Raw genomic sequence first — 15,614 nt, 5'->3', positions numbered from 1 at the left:
ACGTTTAGTACTGACAACATGAAGTAATAAAAACACCAAACTCGGTTGTGTCTTAGTGCATTACTTTTACAAATAAGCAGCAATGCATTTTGTTTATTTTATCACTTAACTGAGGACAGAAACCAAAATGGAGAAAAAAAACAGCAGCATTTCTTCCCTTTCTGCTTTGTCACGAAACAATATTTTCTTTAATTTGAACACTTACTTCATCGACTCAACCAGTCACATTACAAAAGCAGCGGATACCCAAAGCAACGTTTTTGAGGAAATGAAAGCGCCTTACTTTAGCACAAACTGTGCAACTACCTATAGTATTCCAGCAACTATGAAATGAAAAAAAGCCTTGATCCGGCTCTTTAAATATCTTAATTTTGAAACCCAACCCCATCTTAGCAACAGCTGATTGATGAGTTGGGTCTAAGGCGTCAGGGAAGTTAAAACAAGTTGAAGCAGACAGACAGAACTGAGCTAATCAGAGAGAAAGCAGGCAGCCATGAGCAGACACTCACGGCTCTACTGCTTTACTCTGTTGCCCATACTGTCCATATTACTGCCTAAAATCAGTGGGAGCCGGTATGCTTGTGTGTGCGTCTGTGTCGGTGTGTGACGAGTTAGTCTATGACAGACAGGGCAGTCATAATGCATCCACATCAGTTCCTGGTGGATGAGATGGTCTGGACTGGGCTCCTTGCTGGGGCCAGATAGAACGCTGGAACACCCCTCCGCTCCGTCCTTCTTTCTCTTCTCATCCTATTTCCAATCAGCACAGCGTTCTCCTCATGCTTTGATCTCAGGGGTCATAGGGTACAGCTGCTCAGAGTTCTCTGCCCCCAGGTCCTCTGAGGAGGAAGGCAAGAAAAGAGGAAAACTGAGCGGGATCATAGTAATACTTGGATATGGCACAATATTGCTGGTACACAGACAAGCAGAGCAGCCTCAAACCGCTGCGAATGGCAGGAGCACATTTTACAGTCAGAGGTTTCCCAGCCTAGAGTTTTGGTTTTTGGAAGCAGAACATCCACACTTGGGCAGAGGAGGTGGAGGTGAGTTCGATAAACGTGTCGAACAACAAGGTTGAACGCAGTAACTTGAGATGTTAGTTAAGCAGATGTACATATGGAAGTACACGGGCTCTGGAGCGTGTAGTCCAGTGTTTTTCAACCTTTCTTGAGCCACGGCACATTTTCTACAATAGAAAAATCCTGCGGCACATGAACAACCAACAAAGTTACAAAATGTCACATTGTAGCATAATACAGCATATATGGTCATTATTGCGCTACCTACTGGCATGGAAGAGTATTTCATTACCAGGCCAGGCACTATATTGCAGCTCAGACGCTCAACAATGGAAAATTATTTGCGGCAACTAAATAATATTTTTTGGGACCAATTAAGTGAAATTGGAAATGTTCCCATGGCACACCTGACTCTCTCTCATGGCACTGTGGTTGAAAATCACTGGTGTAGTCAACCCTGACGGGGCATAATAATGCTTTAAAAAGGGCACTGCACTGATTTCACACATCACTTCATTCATCCTGTTAAAACAGTTGCTATAATGTCTTCTGTGGTGCTGGAGGTTCCAACTAACAGACGATCAGTTATGTGTTGCATGATGGGAAATGGGTAACGCTGCCGCTTCAATTTGGACCATTTCTTTTTTAAATGTGTCTCTAGTAAGTTTCCCGACGTTATAGAAGTCCAATTCTAATTCTCCAGACTAGAAATGTATTACCTCCTTCGTGAAGGAATATCAAAACCCAGAGAAAAGAATGTCAGAGGTCGTGTTTGGTACAGGTGCTGTTCTTTGAGCTAACACGTTCACCTGAATGTAGCATTGAGCGTGCAGCGTTTCCCCATGGTTTACAGCTTTTTATTATTAATTACTTAGTTTTATGTCGGTGTACTTTGTACTTCTGTAATATGTGAAGTTCTCAATAAAGTTCTTGAAATAAAACAACATCAGCATTTCCTCTTGCGCCCCACCTGTATACCGCCCCAGTGTGAGAACCACTGACTTAAAGGAACCCTGGCGTTCATTTACTTTAATGACAACCACAAAGTGTGCAGGTGTTGTCACTGCAGTGATATGCGAAGCCAGACTGGCCCATTTATCGAGCTCTGCAGGCTTCAAGGACTGCAAGAGGGTCTCCTTGCAGCTTGCAGTCTATCAAGAGGGTCTCTTTGTAGTCTATCAAGAGGGTCTCCTTGCAGCCTATCAAGAGGGTCTCCTTGCAGTCTATCAAGAGGGTCTCCTTGTAGCCAATCAAGAGGGTCTCCTTGCAGCCTATCAAGAGGGTCTCCTTGCAGCCTATCAAGAGGGTCTCCTTGCAGTCTATCAAGAGGGTCTCCTTGCAGTCTATCAAGAGGGTCTCCTTGTAGCCAATCAAGAGGGTCTCCTTGTAGCCAATCAAGAGGGTCTCCTTGCAGCTTGCAGCCTATCAAGAGGGTCTCCTTGCAGCCTGCAGCCTATCAAGAGGGTCTCCTTGCAGCCTATCAAGAGGGTCTCCTTGCAGCCTATCAAGAGGGTCTCCTTGCTAGGGATGGGTATCGTTTGGGTTTTTTCCGATACCGGTGCTAAACCGATACCGGTGCCTAAACGGTGCCTGAACCGATCCTTTTTTATTGCCATGGCAATTCCTTTTCTTAAAATTGAACAATATATTAACTGTTTAAAGTATACTTTACATATAAATAAATAAATACAACACACTTGTCTTCAAACTACAGCTTCAAACCTTTTAACTTCAAACTATAAACAATATATATTTAAAAAAGAACAGACACCAGCATCATGGCCTGATGGGACCGTGTGCAACAGAACTCAGAAACTGTCGGATTCTACAAACTGCTGCTTTACTGGACTACACGTCATCATTCATATCAACTGGAGAGATTTGTTCCAGCAAGCCGAGGACGAACGTTCAAAAGCTCGTGCTCGTGTCTGCAGCGATCTCTGTGTGCGCGCACTGTGTGTGTGAGCGCTGGAAGCCCCGCCCCCTCGAGCCCCGCCCCCTCGAGCCCCGCCCCCTCGAGCCCCGCCCCCTCGAGCCCCGCTCTGCATGCAGGTGGACAACAGAGTGGAGAAGTGCGCTCTGATCAGCACTATTTTAATAGTATCGATACGTCAAAATCCTATGGTTTTTAACGTACGGGTACCGCGCTACCTTTTTAGTGTATATATACCGTGCAACATTACAGAGTAGTGTAAAAAAAAAGTATTTAAATCGGCTCAGGCACCGGAAGAAAGCACCGAAATCTGCGTTGCTTTTCGGTCCGGTATATTGGCACCGGTTCTCGGTACCCAACCCTACTCCTTGCAGCCTATCAAGAGGGTCTCCTTGCAGCCTGTTGCGGATGTTTGACCTGCAAATATAGTATCTGTTGCCATCTTCACCCTGGGAGCGTTTCAAAAGCGCAGATATAGCCGTCTGCTTTTCACGAGACATATTTTTCAACGCTCTTTGTCCGCTGGTGTGTCTGAGCGCACCGGGGTGGAAGACCGGCGTTCACGATACAGAGAGCAGAGGAGAGTTGTAAAGAGACAGAAATGGCATGCCGTCGTGTGGATAAGATCCATAACAGTGTGATCTGGCACTATAGAGAAAAGTAATCTAAACTGTAAAGTAATGAACAAAATGATCTCGACCTTCAAGGGGCACCCCCTAATATAGCGGTAGGGGAAACACTGACATTGGTGGGCAGCGTTTACTGAAAAGAACAGATGTGCTGAATAGAGGCCCTCCTCCTCCGGGGTCCCCCGTGGGACCGTATTTCATAATTAGATATTTATCCCAATGAGACAAATAATATTGTTGATCTTGATTGAAGTGTCTAAAGTGGCTAAAGTTACCAGGAAGGACACACTTCCACAGGCCGTAGGTTTTCCCCACAGCCGTCTGCCACAGCCGGAGCGTGCCGTCCTCAGAGCCGCTGGCATACAGCTCACCATCCGGACTGAAGCGAACACAGTGCACTGGACCGAAGTGACCCTTATAGGACTCTGCAGACAGAAGAGACATGGAGGGACATGAGGTGCTGTTGTGGTTTAAAAGGAGTAAAAGGTCTCTAAAATGGCCCAGAGACCAGTCTAGTGGAAAAGGCTTCTCTCACCCAGCTCCTCCTTGGTGCTGTAGTCAAATTTGTAGAGCTTGAAGTCCTCTCCACCGGCAACAAAGAAGTCTTTCTCTGGGTGGAGGGAGGCCGAGATGATGGGAGACGGGGCCTCCACCGTCTTGATGAGGTCCAGGCTGTTATACAGTTAAGATCATTCTAATGCTCTACTTATGTGATGTCATGGTGGAGATTCTACATGTCTTACTATGCAACTGAATACATGTCATCAAGGTCAAACTCATCCTTCTCAAAAATGCTGTACGAGAAATGAGACAGACTTATTTTCTTCACCCAACCAGAGTTGGTTGGAAGTTTAGTTAAATTTGTGTTGGCTGGTATTCACTTGACACTTCACCTCATCATTATTTCCCCCCCCTAAAATTAGCATGTTTATGCCGGTTTGTAAACCTGCACTACAAAGAGCCAATCAACTCTTTAGGTTTCTTTCTCCCTCCCCATCTATTTCAACATAGATGGTCATGGAGAAGTTTGGTAACTTTCTTTTTGTTTGCAGACAGAATGTCTATTGACACACCAAATCAGAATTGTATTCTCATTAGTGTGTGCGTGTTGGGAGTTTCCAGGAGGTGTGCGGTGGTCTCACCTCAGAGCGTTGTAGAAAGCCACGGTCCTTCCATATGTGATCACTAAAATCTCTCCATCAGGCACGTACTCCATGCTGCTCACCGACGTGTCGAATGTCAGCGTATTCACCTGCTCCATGGAGCTCCTGTCCCACAGCCTTCACACACACACACACACACACACACACACACACACGTTAGAACAATGGTTCTCAAATGGGGGCACGTAAAGGTACTCCAGGTAATTAGTCATTAAAAAAATATATAAGTGTAAGTTAATCTGAATGTTATACTCAGTAGGCTATTCCATTTCATTATCCTAAAGACCCAGAGTCTCCCCCATACAGGATGGTTTGACCCAACCTGGCAAACGCCACCTGTCAATCACTGCCACCTTGAAAACTCAAACAATGGCGTCGTGGTTGAAGCGTAGCAGCAATGCTGCTGACAACGAGAAGAGGCAAGTGCCAAAGAAGGCCAAACCAGAGCCGGCACAATCCCGTCAGTATTCAGAGGAATATGTTCAGATGGGATTTACGTCCACGAGTTGCAGCCGGTTCAAAAAACCCTGATGATGTACGGCCCACGGAATGGAGCTACCTCGCCCGGACAAGGGAAAACGGGGAACCCTCCCAGAGCCAGACCCGGGAGGGGAGCTCGACGGCGAGCGTCTGGTGGCCGGGCTTTCACCCATGGGGGCCGGTCGGGCTCTGCCCGAAAAAAGATCATGGACCAGCAACCTTGTGGACTCACCACCTGTGGGGGGAAGCAACGGGGTCAGGTGCTATGCAGACCGGGCGGCGGGCCAGGCGGGAGACCTGGGCAAGCTGATCGCCTGCAGCATAGACTAGCTCTAGGGACGTGGAACGTCACCTCGCTAGCGGGGAAAGAGACGGAGCTGGTGCGGGAGGTGGAGCGGTACCAGCTAGATATAGTTGGGCTCACCTCCACGCACAGCATGGGCTCTGGAACCAAGCTCCTGGAGAAGGGTTGGACTTTGTCCTTTTCTGGAGTTGCCCTGGGTGAGAGGCGCCGGGCGGGAATGGGGATACTCATGAGCCCCCGGCTGAGCGCCGCTATGTTGGAGTTTTCCCCGGAGAACGAGAGGGTCGCCTCCCTGCGCCTACGGGTTGCGGGGAGTAAGGCTCTGACTGTTGTTTGTGCTTATGCACCGAACAGCATTTCGGAGTATCCGGCCTTCTTGGAGTCGGTGGGAGGGGTCCTGGAAAGGGCGCCGTCTGCCGACTCCATAGTTCTCCTGGGAGACTTCAACGCTCACGTGGGCAATGACAGAGAAACCTGGCGGGGCGTGATTGGGAGGAACGGCTTGCCCGATCTGAACCCGAACGGTGTTTTGTTTTTGTACTTCTGTGCTAGCCACAGTTTTTCCATAAAGAACACCATGTCCGAGCATAAGGTGGCTCATAAGTGTACCTGGTACCAAAACACCTTAGGCCGGAGATCAATGATCGACTTTGTAGTCGTATCATCTGATCTGCGGTCGTATGTCTTGGACACTCGGGTGAAGAAAGGAGCAGAGCTGTCAACTGATCACCACCTGGTGGTGAGTTGGATCAGATGGCGGGGGAGTCGGCTAGAGAGACCTGGCAAGCCCAAACGTGTAGTGAGGGTGAACTGGGCACGTCTGGTAGAGGATCCTGTCCGGGAGGTCTTCAACTCCCACCTCCGGAAGAGCTTCTCACACATCCCGAGGGAGGCTGGGGACATGGAATCCGAGTGGACCATGTTCAAAGCCTCTATTGTGGACGCGGCCGCTAGGAGCTGTGGCCAGAAGGTCATCGGTGCCTGTCATGGCGCAACCCAGAACCCGGTGGTGGACACCGGGGGTGAGGGAAGCCGTCAAGCTGAAGGAGGCCTTTCGGGCCTCGTTGGCCCAGGGGTCTCCTGAAGCAGCTGACAGGTACCGGCAGGCCAGAAGGGCTGCAGCTGTGGTTGTCGCGGATGCTAAAACCCAGGCATGGGAGGAGTTCGGGGAGGCCATGGAGAAGGACTTTTGGTTGGCCTCAAGGAGGTTCTGGCAAACCATCCGGTGGCTCAGGAAGGGAAAGCAGGGCCAACCCCAGGCTGTTCTCAGCCCGGGGGGGGGGGGAGAGAGAGACTGCCCGGACTGTGGACATTGTCGGGCGGTGGAAAGAGCACTTTGAGGAACTCCTAAACCCGGCCAACATGTCCCCTGAAAAGGGGGCAGTGCCTGAAGTCCTTGGATGCACCGACATCACTGGCAGAGGTCACTAAGGTAGTCAAAAAAGCTCTTGGTGGCAAGGCGCCGGGGGTGGACGAGATCCGCCCTGAGATGCTGAAAGCGCTGGACACTGTTGGGCTGTCTTGCAGTGTCGCATGGGGGTCGGGAACAGTGCCCATGGATTGGCAGACCGGGGTGGTGGTTCCCATCTTCAAGAAGGGTGACCGGAGAGTGTGCTCGAACAATCGTGCTATCACACTGCTCAGCCTTCCGGGAAAAGCTTATGCCAGGGTGCTGGAAAGGAGGCTCCGACCGATTGTCGAACCTCAGATTCATGACGAACAGTGCGGATTCCGTCCCGGCCGTGGAACAGTGGACCAGCTCTTTACCCTCGCAAGACTACTGGAGGGGTCCTGGGAGTTCGCCCAACCAGTCTACATGTGCTTTGTAGACCTGGAGAAGGCTTTCGACCGGGTCCCTCGGGGGTTTTTGTGGGGGGTGCTGCGGGAGTATGTGGTGCCGGACCCGTTGGCAGGGGCTATCCGGTCTCTGTACGCCTGCAGTAGGAGCTGTGTTCGTATCCTCGGTAATAAGTCAGACACGTTCCCGGTGGGTGTTGGCCTCCGCCAGGGCTGCCCTTTATCACCGGTCCTGTTCGTCATTTTATTGGACAGGATATCTAAGCGCAGCCAGGAGGCGGAGAGGATCCGGTTCGGGAGTCTCGGGATCGCCTCTCTGCTGTTCGCGGATGATGTGGTCCTGTTTGCCTCCTCGGACCGTGACCTCCAGCATTCACTGGGGCGTTTTGCAGCCGAGTGTGAAGCAGCAGGGATGAGAGTTAGCACCTCCAAATCTGAGGCCATGGTGCTCTGCCGGAAACCGGTGGATTGCTCCCTCCAAATTGGGACAAACTGCCTACCCCAAGCGAAGGAGTTCAAGTATCTTGGGGTCTTGTTCACGAGTGAGGGTAAGGTGGAGCGGGAGATCAACAGGCAGATCGGTGCGGCTGCAGCTGTAAAACAGGCGCTGTACCGGTCCGTCTTGGTGAAGAGGGAGCTGAGCCGGAAGGTCGGTCTACGTTCCAACCCTCACCTATGGCCACGAACTCTGGGTCGTGACCGAAAGAACGAGGTCTGGAATACAAGTGGCCGAAATGAGCTTCCTCCGTAGGGTGGCCGGGCTCAGCCTTAGAGATAGGGTAAGGAGCTCGGACATCAGGACGGAGCTTGAAGTCGAGCCGCTGCTCCTTTGTGTCGAAAGGAGTCAGCTGAGGTGGTTCGGGCATCTAGTCAGGATGCCTCCTGGACGCCTCCCATTAGAGGTTTTCCAGGCACGTCCAACTGGTAGGAGACCCCGGGGAAGACCGATGACACGCTGGAGGGATTATATCTCCCGGCTGGCCTTGGAACGCCTCGAGGTCCCCCAGAATGAGCTGGAAAGTGTTGCGGGTGAGAGAGAAGCCTGGGTCGGCCTGCTGAACCTGCTGCCACCGCGACCCGACCCCGGATAAGCGGTTGAAAATGGATGGATGGGATGGGTTGTAGCCCAAGGCTTTGTGTTTCTCCTGTAGAGAGACTAGTCAACAGCAGCATGAAGCCAGCACCTCTTCAGCGGCAAGACAACATATGCAAGTCATGCTGGTAAGCCACCTGAGTTTTTAAGAGGAAACGTTATGCATTCAGGTCATCTCAAGACACGAACGCATCCACGACATCAGCCACAGCCTGAGGCCTCTTCTGCGGTATCTTTGCTCAGAGCTAAAGCCAAGAAACCGTTCACTATGGCCGGAGACCTGCTGCTTCCAGCCGCTGTGTGCTGAGACCATGCTGGACAAAATGCAGCGGAGAAGTTAAAGGCTGTGTGTTTGTCTAATGACTCTGTTCCCATGTTGTCTATTCTGCAGCACACTGACACTGTCGAGCAAGCTGTGGGACGACTTAGCGACTCTTTCACTGCAGCTGGATGAATCCACAGATGTCAGTGGAAATGCACAACTTGTTGCTTTTGTGAGACACTTCGTGAGATACTAACGACATTTATGAGCTCATACTATTCTGCAAAAACTTTGGAGGGGGAAAACAACAGGAGGACATTTTTTAAAACAATGAGCTGGAAATCCTGCAGCAGCATCAATGATGGGCAGCAAGAGGACTCATAGCGCGCATTACAGAAGAAACCCCCGAGGTGAAGCGGACTCACTGTGTCATACCCTGTGTTGCATGACGTTTTGAGCGACAGCGTCAAAGTGATCGACTTCATGAAGGCAAAGCCACGCAATGCACGCCTGTTTCACTACCTCTGTGAAAACATGGGAGCTGAACACACAACAGAAGTGCGCTGGCTTTCTCCAGGGAGAATACTCAAGCTGCTGTTGGAATTACGATCTGAAGTCCACACCTTTCTGGTCGAGCACAGGTCTCCCCATGCCACCTTGTTCCAGGACGCAGACTAGCTATCTGGCAGATATATTCAGCAAACTGAATTTGTCTCTGCAGGGCAAGGACACCATTGTAAACCTGTGTGACCAGGTGGGTGGCTTCCTGAAGGCAGAGCTGTGGAGAAGGTTCTCTCAGAGGGAGATTTCTTTCCACAGGTGGAGGATTTTCTCTCCAGTGTCATCTGCCCGTGGCCTCTAGGTGACGTTTGCCACATCCACACTCACACAGTTTTGTGTGTGAAGCAGGACTCTGACCTGGGACAGAAAGCTGTGGAGCAGCTACTTAATGTGAGGCCTCCTTCTCTGCAATGACTCTGCTCTGCACATTATGACAGCTGTTGATGTCAACGGTACTAACGTAACTAACTAACTATTCTTTTGTGCATCGATAGAATATTGACAGGTAAAATATGCCGATACTATGCTGTATGATGTTTCCCCAGTCTGCTGGTTCGACAGTGGACACACAAAGGTAAAGCACTTCACTGACCGTATGGTTTTGTCGTCGGCAGCGGAGAGGATCTGCTTGTCGTTGTTACACCACAAGGCTTTCTTTATGGCTGAGGTGTGGCCTGCAATCTCCTGAGGCGCTAAAGGACACAAAGATGCAACAGTCAACGACATTACAGGACAAAGGAAATGTGAGGGTTGTCTATTCTCCTTTTTATAATTCAGAGCTCAAAATACTTTCACATGCCACCGATTTGAAATGAGACCCGTCTCCAGAGGGGAGCCGTGTTTCAAGCATCATACAGAGCAGAGTCTACGGCCCAAGAGGAGGCAGATTTTAAACCCCAGCAAATAATTAAATCCTCCATGTACCCACGTGTTTCCCCTTTGACACAACGGCTTACCTGCGTCAGGGTTGATAAGATCGTAGATGCGAAGCAGCTTGTCGTTTCCTCCAGTCAGCAGACAGTTGCTGTCCTGAGAGGAGAGACAGAAGTATGTAAAGAGACAGAAGCAGCTTCAGAGATGTCACTAAAACCACCTCATCCACATAACAGGTTGCTAGGTAACGGGTACGCTGGCGAGTACTAACGCCGCTCTGTCTGGCACCGTTTTTGTTTGTTTTGTTTGTACCGTATTATTTATTTATCAGTGTAATTAAGTTCATTCAACGTACTTTCTACTGCAACGTTTCGTCCTGGATTTGTTTGCTTACCTGCTTGCACCTGCTCTAGTCTGCTACCGTCTGCTTCCTGGACAACTAACTGGCTAACTGACGGTCTCTCGCTAGCTGGTGGTTACCGACAAGCCAGCCGGCTCCCTGCTGATGCCATGTCCATGCTACTGCTCTCAGGCGCGTTGCCTGGATGGCCTCTCGACGGTCCTGCTCCGATCACCTGCCTGCTGTGGATTGTCTTGACGTGCCTGTCGCTTCACTTGCGCTTCATGGCTACCGTCTACTCCCTGGACAACGAGCTGGCTGGCCGGTGGTCTCTCGCTGGCCGACGGCTGTCGACGAGCCAACCGGCTCCCTCCTGGACCCTCCTGTCCGTGCTCCTTGCTGCTGCTCTGGGCTGGCATGCTTCTGCAGTTCTCCACCTCGCGGCTCCTCCAGCTCAACAGCTTCTTTGCTCCTCTGTTCGTCTCGGCCATCGGGGCACTGGGACTTCTCCGTCGGCCCCGTTGCTCCGTTGCAGCCACAGAGCACTCTGGAGACCATCAGGACCGGGCGCCGGACCTGGCGTGACAGGGCCTTCAGCTGTTGCACCCCCCCTCCTCTGGTGCGCCCTCCCCGTTCACATCCGTCGGGCTCCCACCATGTCTTCAATCGGGCGGGCCCTCAAGGCCCACCTCTCCAAACTCGCCTTCACCTGCTAGCCCCTGTTCCATACCCTCCACTACAGGACTCATTCTGCACAGCTTCTCCAGTTTTCTTTTGTGCCGGGGATGTTCTGTTTGTTTGCTCTATTGTCTTTTTTTGTTTTGTTCTGTTTGTCTCTGTCCCATGTAAAGCGTCTTTGAGCATTTTGAAAAGCGCTATATAAAATTAATGTATTATTATTATTATTATTATAACTGCATCCAGACACTGACCTGAGTAAAGGTGACCGTCTTCACAATGTGTTTGTGTGCCAGTGTGAGGACCTCGTCTCCGCTCACTGCATCCCACACTTTCCTGAAACGCACACAGCACATCTTTTAATTGACAGTCTATGCAGCTCCAGTGATAATACTAATAAAAAAAGATACAGACAGAGGACATCTTTAGTAGGGGTGGGGGAAAAAATAGATTCAGCATAATATCGCGATAGTTTGCGTGGCGATATTGTATCAATACACGGAAGCCAAGTATCGACCTTTTTTCAATGTAATCAATTATGGGAGGCATCGGAGAAAGAAATGAGAAATGCGCCGTCCGCGTGTAAATCAAACGTCTGGACTTCCTGTCACTCGTAGCGCCGCTGCTGCACAGCTGCTGCACGGCTGCTGCACGGCGCACAGGACAAAGTCTGCGACACGGCGCTGGTCAAAGACGTTAACTCAAGCATGAATCAAACTGGCTGCTGGTGCTCTCTTAGCGACTATGCAGACTGTAACAAGCAGTTCAGTTTGTCAGGTGCAACATTTATGAACGTGTTGGTCAGTTTGTCTGCTTGACAATCACATTTTGCTGCAATAAAAATGATTGAAGTGAGATGAACAGACTGAAAACGTTATCTTCTTAGATACAATATGTTGACAGTTTTCCTTTGGGGACAATTTGCGGTGAAAAAGTTTTTGACGAGCATGGTCTCAGTGTGAGGATGATGTCACTAGCATGGTCTCAGTGTGAGGATGATGTCACAAGCATGGTCTCAGTGTGAGGATGATGTCACAAGCATGGTCTCAGTGTGAGGATGATGTCACAAGCATGGTCTCAGTGTGAGGATGATGTCACTAGCATGGTCTCAGTGTGAGGATGATGTCACTAGCATGGTCTCAGTGTGAGGATGATGTCACTAGCATGGTCTCAGTGTGAGGATGATGTCACAAGCATGGTCTCAGTGTGAGGATGGTGTCATGATGTCACTAGCATGGTCTCAGTGTGAGGATGGTGTCATGATGTCACTAGCATGGCCTCAGTGTGAGGATGGTGTCATGATGTCACTAGCATGGCCTCAGTGTGAGGATGATGTCATGATGTCACTAGCATGGCCTCAGTGTGAGGATGGTGTCATGATGTCACTAGCATGGCCTCAGTGTGAGGATGATGTCATGATGTCACTAGCATGGCCTCAGTGTGAGGATGATGTCATGATGTCACTAGCATGGCCTCAGTGTGAGGATGGTGTCATGATGTCACTAGCATGGCCTCAGTGTGAGGATGATGTCATGATGTCACTAGCATGGCCTCAGTGTGAGGATGATGTCATGATGTCACTAGCATGGCCTCAGTGTGAGGATGGTGTCATGATGTCACTAGCATGGTCTCAGTGTGAGGATGATGTCATGATGTCATTAGCATGGTCTCAGTGTGAGGATGGTGTCATGATGTCACTAGCATGGCCTCAGTGTGAGGATGATGTCATGATGTCACTAGCATGGCCTCAGTGTGAGGATGATGTCATGATGTCACTAGCATGGCCTCAGTGTGAGGATGATGTCATGATGTCACTAGCATGGCCTCAGTGTGAGGATGATGTCATGATGTCACTAGCATGGCCTCAGTGTGAGGATGATGTCATGATGTCACTAGCATGGCCTCAGTGTGAGGATGATGTCATGATGTCACTAGCATGGCCTCAGTGTGAGGATGATGTCATGATGTCACTAGCATGGCCTCAGTGTGAGGATGATGTCATGATGTCACTAGCATGGCCTCAGTGTGAGGATGATGTCATGATGTCACTAGCATGGCCTCAGTGTGAGGATGATGTCATGATGTCACTAGCATGGCCTCAGTGTGAGGATGATGTCATGATGTCACTAGCATAGTCTCAGTGTGAGGATGGTGTCATGATGTCACTAGCATGGCCTCAGTGTGAGGATGATGTCATGATGTCACTAGAATGGTCTCAGTGTGAGGATGATGTCACAAGCATGGTCTCAGTGTGAGGATGGACCGGATGGAGGTCCACTCACGCTGTGAAGTCCGCGGCGGCCGTGGCTGCCTTGGTGGCGTCCGTGTTCAGAGTGGCGCCCCAGACAGCGCCTTTGTGACCCAGAAACGTTCCGATCCAGTCTCCTGTGTCTCCCTGGCGCATCATGGGTTTGCCATCTGACGAAAGAAGCGCAGAGGTTAACGGTGCAGCTCAAAGCCCGCAGCTCCAGCAGGCAGCACGGGTCCAAGAGGACATTTCTATTTCAGGACGTGGTGATACATTACCACGTCCAGAGCAACACTATGTCAGGTTTGCCCACGAGCCACGCAGAGTGGAGTACTCGCTTCTCTGCGGTGACATGCACGTTCTTCGTCACCCTTATGGCGTGACGCTAACAGAAGTCCATTGCGCTCACCTTTGCAGGCGCTGATGAGGAAGTAGCCGTAGGGAGTGATCCCACTGAAGGCCAGGTCCACCACGGGCCGGGTGTGGCCGGAGCAGGTCAGCGGAGTCTGTCTCATCGCCATGGTCCTCCAGCCGGGCGGGAGGCGCTGAGGGAGAAGAGGGAGGACGCTAGCAAGTAGCTCGCTAGCTAGCTAGCTAGCGGGGGGCTACCAGGCTACGAGAATCAAGACAAGCTTGCTGCTAGTAGTTCCGTTCGCGAGCGGTGGCTGCGGGTCGGACTATGATGAGTGAGGAGGAACAGCGTGGTTGTGTCAGACCAAAGGGGGCTCCCTCCCAGCAGAGCAAAGCTATCGTGCTAATAGCTACAACATTGCAACTAGCTAGCAACGTGCAACGCGGCGGAGCTATCGCAGAGATGGTATAGCGGACTGGTGCTTCACCGGCCACAACAAAGATATCACTTCCGGCCGGATATTTTTCACAATAAAGGACTCCTCTATTCAACAAACGGCTGACTTGCTGGAACACCGGGTTTTCAATGTTAAACAAATAAATATAGAAGACACAGTTAGATAAATGAGACAAAAACACACAATATGACCATGACATTTTGAAATAATTATCGTCCTCATAGTTATTTAATTCACTATTATGGAATCCTGCTTCTCTCCACAGCAACAGTTTATTGCAGGTCTTTTTTTGCAACACCAACAGGTTTTATTTCAAAATGTACATTTTTCCAACTCAATTGCAAAAGGCAGAGGCTGTTTTATAACTTCATCATTGTCTTTATCTGTCAAACAAGCCAAACATACGGTGGCCCTGAGAGTCAAAACACAATGACACATTCCCTTTAAGACAATAATGTGACGACTAAGAGTCAATTGTCAAATCTATTTACCTGTTTCTGTCAAAACGGCTTCAATGAGCAAAATTCAAATAATGATTTTATGCTTGAGTACCTATGTGTGTATGCCTCAGTGTTCATGTGTTTCTGTCCCTTCTTAAACCCTTCACGTTAATGTGTCTGTGTAATTGAATATTCCAGGCTTGTGCCCTTCTCTTTGCTTCTCTGGTAAATCCTTATTTAATGTCACAACCTGCTATAATCCTGCAAATGTCTCCACTGTGGGACTAATAAAGGATTATTTTATGGTAACCCTTTGACTTGTGGGTAATTCACTCGGACATCTTACAGAAAGGGTTCATAAAGGGATCAAACTGTCTGTGAGAGCCCTCAAGCACTAGCAGTGTGGACTTTGGGATTGGGGCGTCTTGAGTTCGCTTTTGCTTTGTGTTGGGAAATTTAAATTGTTGTGTTTCTACCCTTATGGCCACCGTACAAACAGGCCACAGACAGTTATGCAGTTGGCTGTTGCTTTGATCTGAATGAGTAAATAGCTCATATATCAATAATGATTTGTAACTCCTCGTTGTCTACAGGAAGTTTCCCCTTCTATTGTAAACACATGCATATCCAGACGTTATTAAAAACAACTAGATCTAGTGCAAAAATTATATTTATTTACTGCAATCATTTTATTTATTTGAATGCAATAATTATGTTCATATTGGTTAAATATGAGAGTGTGTGAGTGTGTGTGTGAGTGTGGGTATTGGGATTTGGTGGGTTTGGGGTCACTTCTTCTCTCTGATCCTTCTGTCCCCTTCAGCCCCATAACAACTAGACTGTGTGAAGACCCTCCAGGTCCTCTGCTTCACCATGCCCTGGTCCCTCTGGAGGGCAGTAGATGCACTTCCCCTGTGTGAAGACCCTCCAGGTCCTCTGCTTCACCTTCTATAAATGATGAATTAAGTGTTTACTCACTAATCTA

The 15,614-nt window shown here is 49.6% G+C and overlaps 1 protein-coding gene across 1 annotated transcript; it reads right to left on the bottom strand.

Moving 5' to 3' along the window:
* Positions 1–49: 49 nt before the first annotated feature.
* strap (serine/threonine kinase receptor associated protein) lies at positions 50–14,179 on the bottom strand. The gene is made up of 9 exons (XM_079235916.1): positions 13,790–14,179; positions 13,415–13,550; positions 11,387–11,468; positions 10,198–10,270; positions 9,834–9,933; positions 4,724–4,861; positions 4,117–4,253; positions 3,857–4,006; positions 50–839 (listed from the first exon to the last, which is right to left on the bottom strand). The coding sequence occupies exons 1-9, from the start codon at positions 13,899–13,901 to the stop codon at positions 778–780; spliced, it is 990 nt and encodes a 329-aa protein (XP_079092042.1). The 5' UTR covers positions 13,902–14,179; the 3' UTR covers positions 50–777.
* Positions 14,180–15,614: the final 1,435 nt, after the last annotated feature.

This window comes from Taurulus bubalis (genome assembly GCF_910589615.1).
Source record: "Taurulus bubalis genome assembly, chromosome: 20".
Taxonomy (NCBI): Eukaryota; Metazoa; Chordata; class Actinopteri; order Perciformes; family Cottidae; genus Taurulus; species Taurulus bubalis.
This window is presented reverse-complemented; position numbering and strand designations above follow the sequence as displayed.

Bases quoted from the DNA above. Each gene is read 5' to 3' on its own strand.
- strap (XM_079235916.1), bottom strand. From the start codon at position 13,901: ATGGCGATGAGACAGACTCCGCTGACCTGCTCCGGCCACACCCGGCCC. The intron at 4,862-9,833 runs GTCAGTGAAGTG...GTGTGTGTGAAG, and splicing joins GCCGACGACAAAACCATACG to GCTGTGGGACAGGAGCTCCA. The intron at 4,254-4,723 runs GTGAGACCACCG...ACTGTATAACAG, and splicing joins GCTTTCTACAACGCTCTGAG to CCTGGACCTCATCAAGACGG.